At 36.7% G+C, this 7,069-nt stretch overlaps 2 protein-coding genes across 2 annotated transcripts; one reads left to right on the top strand and one right to left on the bottom strand.

Moving 5' to 3' along the window:
- Positions 1 to 664: 664 nt before the first annotated feature.
- Positions 665 to 1,363, top strand: LOC146916204 (uncharacterized). The gene has a single exon (XM_085721571.1). It carries the CDS (start codon positions 665 to 667, stop codon positions 1,361 to 1,363), a length of 699 nt encoding a protein of 232 aa, XP_085577697.1.
- A 4,816-nt stretch (positions 1,364 to 6,179) lies between these two features.
- LOC146916205 (uncharacterized) lies at positions 6,180 to 6,737 on the bottom strand. Its single transcript, XM_085721572.1, has one exon. The coding sequence runs from the start codon at positions 6,735 to 6,737 to the stop codon at positions 6,180 to 6,182; it is 558 nt and encodes a 185-aa protein (XP_085577698.1).
- Positions 6,738 to 7,069: the final 332 nt, after the last annotated feature.

The following is a 7,069-nucleotide window of genomic DNA, read 5'->3' on the forward strand; positions in this document are numbered from 1 at the left end:
CGACACCCTAAAATGCAATGCGAAAAATAAATCTAAACTAAGACTCTAAAAAAATGAATGGGGTTAGTTCCTAAATGGGAAAACAAAAAGAAAAATAAAAATGTTAGTACTAAATAATAATAAAAAAATTAAAAGCAAAACAGAAAAACAAACTATGTTAGTAACGACGAAAATAAATAAACTAGACTCTTAAAAAAATAAAAAAATTGACTCAACTTGGACTAAATATTTTTGGTGTTTTTAAATTTTTTTATTTTTTTGGTATTTTTGAATTTCTGAAAACAGATAAATAAAATGCGGAAAAATAAATACTTAGTCGAAAAGATCAACAATCCCCGGCAACGGCGCCAAAAACTTGATGGCCGGATATGGCAAGTGTAGCAACTTGTTTATTAATGATGAAAAATGGAAAATACATCAGCCTCTTATTCAAAACTTTCCTCAAGGATGCTTATCTCTTTCATTGCAATCATGCTCAAAACATTGGTTAGGCTAAGGTCATATGGAACAAGAATATCCCGCCATCAAAATCTATGATGATTTGGAGAAGCTTGCATAACCAACTGATGACATTCTCAGTTCTAGAGGTTGTCAACTTTCCTCCATGTGTGGTCTGTCTAATATTCAAGGGGAATCATTTCAACATCTTTTCTTTAAGTGCAATATGGCTAGGGAAATTTGGCACTGGCTTGGTTCAAAGCTAGATACTCTATGTAACTTCTCAACTATTTATGAGGCTCTAGATATTTGTAACAGACAAAGCTTTCCTCTTTGCAAGCTGGTGGTTCTAACTGCAGTTGTTTATGGCTTCAACATCATTTGGTACTGCCGGAACCAAAAAATGTTTAATAGAAAAACAATTCCCCTTCGTACAGCCCTAAACCTAACTACAACTGGTACTTCTTTAGCTGGCAATCTATCTTCTCTCCATGCTTCAACTTCTATGGCAGATTTTATTCTTCTTCATGGTTTTTTTGTCAAGATTAAGCGTGGAAGTGCTCCAAGAAGCAAAGAGTTGGTTTGGCAACCCCCTGTTTTCAACTGCATTAAATGTAACACAGATGGCGCTTGCAAAGGAAACCCTGAACAATCTAGTTGTGGTAGAATTTTCAGAAACGCCGCTGCTGAGTTTGTGGGAGCTTTTGCGTGCAACTCGGGTATATCAAACTCTTTGATTGCCGAGCTCAATGGAGCCATGATGGCAATTGAAATCGCTTCTCAAAAGGGGTTGCAATACCTTTGGTTAGAAACAGATTCAATGTTGGTTATTGCAGCTTTCAAGTCTATTAAGATCGTTCCATGGCATTTAAGAACAGATGGCAAAACTGTCTTCATCTTTGCTCCTCTATGTCTTTTTTTGTAACTCATATTTATAGGAAAGGTAACCATTGTGCTGACAAACTAGCAGACATTGGTTTTTTTATTCAGTGTCAATTTTGGTGGGATAGTATTCCTAGAGAAATCGTATGGGACTTTGCTAGAAATAGATTGGGTTTACCTCTTTTTAGGTTTTGTTAGCCTTGAGGGTCATGTGCTTGCCCCCCTCCTTTTTGTATTTCCTTCTTTGTTTTTTATAAATCTTATGGGGCTTGTTAGTTGACAAGTTTCCTTTTCTTAAAATTAAAAAAAAAAGTGTACCAACTCGTTTACCAAGTAATATGTAAGGCACCACCCTGAAGGTGAGAAAAACACAAGAAGGGGGGTTGAATTGTGGTTTCTTTTCCTTCTCCTAAAGCTGAATTCACTGTTCAAAACCTGATAGAGTTCAGCTTATGAAGTAGTTATCAGAGTCTAGTTGCAGCGGATAAGTAAGAGAGAGAGAGAGAGAGAGAGAGAGAGAGAGAGAGAGAGAGAGAGAGATAAGAAAGACACGAAGCAATTATACAGGTTCCTTCCACAAACCGAAAGTATTCATGTCCCCCTTGCACTTCCAAGGAGAGTTCACTAAAATGAATATCTGATTACAACTGCTCACTGCTCAAAATAGCAAGAGACTTAAAACTACTCAAGCACAACTGCAAGAGATTTCCTATGCTCAAAAACACAATCAAGAGACTTCCTATGCTCAAGCACAACTGCAAGAGACTTCTATTCAAACAGAATTACAAAGAAAATGTTTGAGGTTGAACACTTGATATAAAATCAGTGGTGTTCATAATACAAATCAGATATAGACTCTTAAGACTCTAAAATTTCTAAGATATGAAAGTTGAAAAGAAATTCCAAGTGAACTTTGATGTGAAAACAATTTCAGCAGAGATTTGACACTTGTAAAATTGTTGTAAGAGTCTTTCCAATCTTCAGGTCTTCACTCCTTTATATAGAGGTGTGAAAGAGACGTTGGAAATCTGCCAGCACATAAAATTTGATTCGTTGTAGAAGCTTGATCAAATCACCGATGATTTGTTGCTTGATTTGGTTATTGTCCTATGAAGGAACAATTTCAAATTGATTACAAGTATAGAGGAATACCAGCGTAGTCACAGGTGTTGTTCTTATACTATTGCAGACACAAAACAGAGTAGTGGAGATAGTGGTTGTACAATTGTACTATTGTCCTTTTTCCAGCGTTTTTCAATGGATAAGCATCCAATGCCTTTCAAATTCCTCTAAAATAGTCGTTGCTCCAGGCTTCCATTTCTTCCAGTTTTTCAGCTTCTGATGATCTTCAGAACCTTTGATGACGTCATCTTCTAGTATCCAGCTTCTGATGAGAGTGCTTCTGATGATGTCACCTTCTAATGATCTTCAGAGCCTCTTGTCTTCAGAACCTCTTTTCTTCAGATGCTTCCTTGCAACACAAGCTTCCTTTTTGTAGATTCCATTCCTCACATTTGTTCTTCAGAACCTATGCTTGAATTAAAGACACTAAATTTTTGTCTATGGTCATGCACACTTGAACAAATATTAGCATATCCAATTGACAATTTTTAATACCTTGTTATCATTAAAACTCAAAGGGTAATGTTAAACACATTTTGTTCCAACCGTCTCCCCCTTTTTGATTATGACAAACACTAGTATTAAAATGTTCAATTGCTATTAATTTAATTAACAAGTCGACTTTTAGGGTTTGAGGTTTGTAAGCTCTCCCTAAGTCCAATAGTCCTTTAAGGTGAGGTTTGTAAGCTCCCCCTAAATCTTATACAAGTTAATTAAATTCAGTTTTAAAAGCGTAATAACACTCAGAATAATCTCACATGAAATTAAAGACTAAGAGATGAGAAGCAGGTTCTCCTAATTTAATTTTAAGTTAAAATTAAATTTAGTGGGGCTCAGGGCCTTTAATACTATATCTACTCCCTCTTTTGTCATCAACAAAAAGTATATAAAACTATAAAGACAAATAAAGAGAAGTAAGAAAAACATCATGAGATAATTCTAGTGAAAATGATAAAGTAATTAAGGCAAACAAAAAAATATTGTTAGAAGCACAGAGAATATCAAAACAACACAAGACTGAAACAGTTATCAGAAGCTAAACATGATACAATTGAAATGATAAAAACAAGATAAATGGTGTGCAATCTATGATTTGACTTGTTTCTTCATCATCTCCATCATCTTAGTCATCATATTGGTCATTGTTTATGACTGTTTCTGCATGGCTTCCTTAAGCTCATTCTTTCCCTTAGCTTGAGCTTTTTCTCTAGCTAGAAATTCTTCCATCTGAAGAGCCATGTTCCTCTTGAGTTCTTCATACATGAGCTTCTTTTCAAATAGTTCCTTCTCTAGCTTCTTGATCTTTTGCTCTTGTTCAGAATCACTTTGCAACTTGTCAAGAATTGGAGCATCAGTATGAACTTTGAGCTTAGATAACCAATTCAGGTTTAAGTCTTCATGAACATTGGTAGTGATAATTGAAAAAGCATCTAGATAGGAAGGGGAGTCTGAAATGTAGAGCTTGTGTTTCTCTTGTTCTCTGTTGATTTCTACTTCCTTCATGCTGGATACAACATTCTTGAACCATAAGTTGAGAGTGTTGATATACTCGTTATGAGCTTCTAAAGAGAGCTTCTGAACTTCACACATTACAGTATCAACTCTTTCTCTTAAGGCAATCCACTTCTCTTCATAATTTTCAGCATGAAAAAAGTTGTTTCTGGTCTTCACCAACTTGTTCAGGTCTTCAAAGATGTTCTCACATACCTCTTTTAATATAACAGAGTCTAGTAAAAGGGTAGGTGGGGTGAGACATTTGTAGTTAAGATTTGAGGACAAGTTTGGTTTGAAGAGCTGGGTATATCTGTGGATATGGTTTCAGTAACAGCAATTGGTGGATCATGAATATACTATGGGACAAAAAGACAAGATGAGTATAAGGATTGATTAACTTGAATAGCTTGCTCATCTTCAACATCAGAATTTGATGTGATCATACACACAGGTCGAGTAGAGTTTTCATGTGTAGGTTGAGGAGTAAGAGTAGCTTCTAAAGGTAAGGTTACACTTATGAGTTGCACAACAAATGTTGGTTCTTCTCATAAAGAAGAATTATTATCATAAATAGGTTGTTCATGAAAGGATGACCTTTTGTTGGCTATGTTTCTTAATGCAATGCCAAAAGAAATGTTAGAGTGTGTTGTATTGAGGTGGTATGGTTTGAATTCGGGTGAATGATGAGTTCAGAACAGGTATTGATGGCCATTTCTGAGTTTGGTTGATGTTGTTGGGGATTGTCTGAAACAGGCATATCAGAAACTGTTTCAGAGGCTGTTTCTGGATTTGGTTGTAAACCTGGTAATTCACCTTTGTAGTGAGTTTCCATTTCCTCGAGAAAAGATGGGTCACTATTTTGGGATGTGGGTTTGGAATGAGATGATGTAGAAGTTTCAGGGATGTCAGACTAAGACTCTGCTTGCTCACTTTCAACTTCTGCATCAGCAGCAATAGTTTGAAGTGGCTGAATGAATGGTGGTTGGAAAGGATGATTAACAGGCAGTCTTTGACATATATTGATCCTCATTTGAGCCATCTCACCTATACTCCTTAAGATAGAGGGATATACAGGTACAAACTCAATAGGCTTTGTGTCGTTCTTGGTAGTTGGTGATGGGGTTGAGGTTTTATCTGAGCTAGAAGAGGGTGAGGAGGTATCTAACTCTGTTATATCATTGGAGATATTGTAAGAAGAAGTGTTACCTTTTGTAGCTTATGATGCATCAACTTCTGAAGTGCCAGCTTCTTCCCTCTGGACTTGTTTCAGCAGCTCACTCGATTCCTCAGTCACCATGTAAATCTTCTGCAAGCTTAACTACCTTCCGAGCTTCTTTAGTAGTTGATTCCTTGAGTAGTGACTCAGCAGGAACATCAATCTCACATGCAATTACAAGTGCTTTGTTCAGTAGTGATGCATCTGCAGGTTGTAACTAGATCAGAACCAGCTTCAATTTAAGCATCTTCTTGTAACACATAATTAGAGACCTTTAGCTTCCTAACATTCTTCTTCTTCTTCTGAATCTTTGGTTGAGGAGGTATAGCTCCTGAAGATCCAGTTGAATAGTTGGCAAAGCAGAACCAACTTCATTGACTTGAAGTGCAGCTTTTTCCTTCTTATCCTTCTTAGGCTTTGGTCCAGAAGCTTTACCTTCAGCAGCTTCTGAAGTAGCTTTCTTTAACTTTCTCTTCGTTGATGCAATATTCAGAGGAGTCCCATACATTATATCTGGTATGGAGCTGTACTGAATGATTTCTCCAGTCCTCTAATAACGATCAAATACATATGCAGAACGTACTTCAGGAGGATCCTCTTTGGAGGTTGGAGGAAAATCAATTATAAGATATGATAGGATCCTAGACTCCTTCAAATCAGTTGTGAGCTCTGTGACTTCTTTTATCAGAAGCACGTTCTTCAAGGTGTTGGCATTGATGTATTTGCCAACCATTGTGCCCAAATGCTTATCAGTGACAAGATTGGACAATCTGAGAGCTTCCAAGATGCCTCCTTGATGGAAGATATCTGACAGCAGTCTTCCATAAGGGACAAACTTCCTTTCCTTGTCCTGGCTTTCCTTTAATGCCCAAAGCATGTGATGAAAAATGTACCTTGGCAGATTTACTTTCTCAAAGTTAACCAAGAAGTGTAAGAACATCTTGTGTTCCTAAGATAGTTGATCTACCCCTCCGGCCTTGGGTAGGAAACTCTCTTGCATCAGCTTCTAAAGAACTTTGTGTTCTATCTACATATCCTTGTACTTTCCTTTAGAATTGCCATTGAACAGACTATCACGAACAGTTGTTTTCCAGGTGCTTGTTTTACTGTTCAGATTCTCTTGAAAAGATCCGTCAACATTTCTTTTGCAGGCTCTTCCAATAATTTCTTTGTTAATGGTGACTGGAATCCCCATTATGTTTGTTCTAATTTCAGTCCTTGTAAATGGTTTCAGTCCCATTTCTTCTCTCGTCTTTCCTTCCAGACTAGGATCAATCAGAACCTTCTCATGTTCTTCCAACTTAGCAGCAAATTTGTCGTAAATTTCTGTCCTAACCAATAAATACTTGACCAAATTCTCGTAAGTTGGACCATTTAACATGTTGAAGTAGCCATTCATATGTTGGTACTTCAAATAGCTTGTGAGGTCGCATTTATGATGAGTAAGAGAAATAAAATCCACTGGATTTTCAACTTGTACTGTTAACTCATCTTCTTCCACCTTCATAGTTCTTCCATTAATCTGAAGAGATTCTCCAGAATCTAATTGCATGGATGATGCTTGACTGGAACTTGAAGTTGCCATGGAGATAGATGAAGGTTTTATGGTTCTTAGGTTTTAATTTTGAAAAGGAGTGATTTTTCAGAGAATACGATCTAAAATCATAAAGAGTAGGAAGTGAAGTGAGAAGTGTGTGTTTTTGTCTAAGTGTTTTTAGCAAAATGTTTTCAATTCAGAAGGGGACAAACAAACATAACATTAATGACATAGGGGGCACGAGATAGTACATTCAAAGCAAAATTCATCATTGCCCTCTTACGTTATACACCAATACACATAAGCCACGTCAGAATTTTTCAGAGTAACTACCATGTTAGTGGGACAGGTGTTACTAAAAAGTAACTTCCAACGTTTCC

This window comes from Medicago sativa, chromosome 6, assembly GCF_051527215.1.
Source record: "Medicago sativa cultivar Bolivia chromosome 6, Bolivia_mono, whole genome shotgun sequence".
Taxonomy (NCBI): Eukaryota; Viridiplantae; Streptophyta; class Magnoliopsida; order Fabales; family Fabaceae; genus Medicago; species Medicago sativa.

Bases quoted from the DNA above. Each gene is read 5' to 3' on its own strand.
- LOC146916205 (XM_085721572.1), bottom strand. From the start codon at position 6,737: ATGGCAACTTCAAGTTCCAGTCAAGCATCATCCATGCAATTAGATTCT.
- LOC146916204 (XM_085721571.1), top strand. From the start codon at position 665: ATGGCTAGGGAAATTTGGCACTGGCTTGGTTCAAAGCTAGATACTCTA.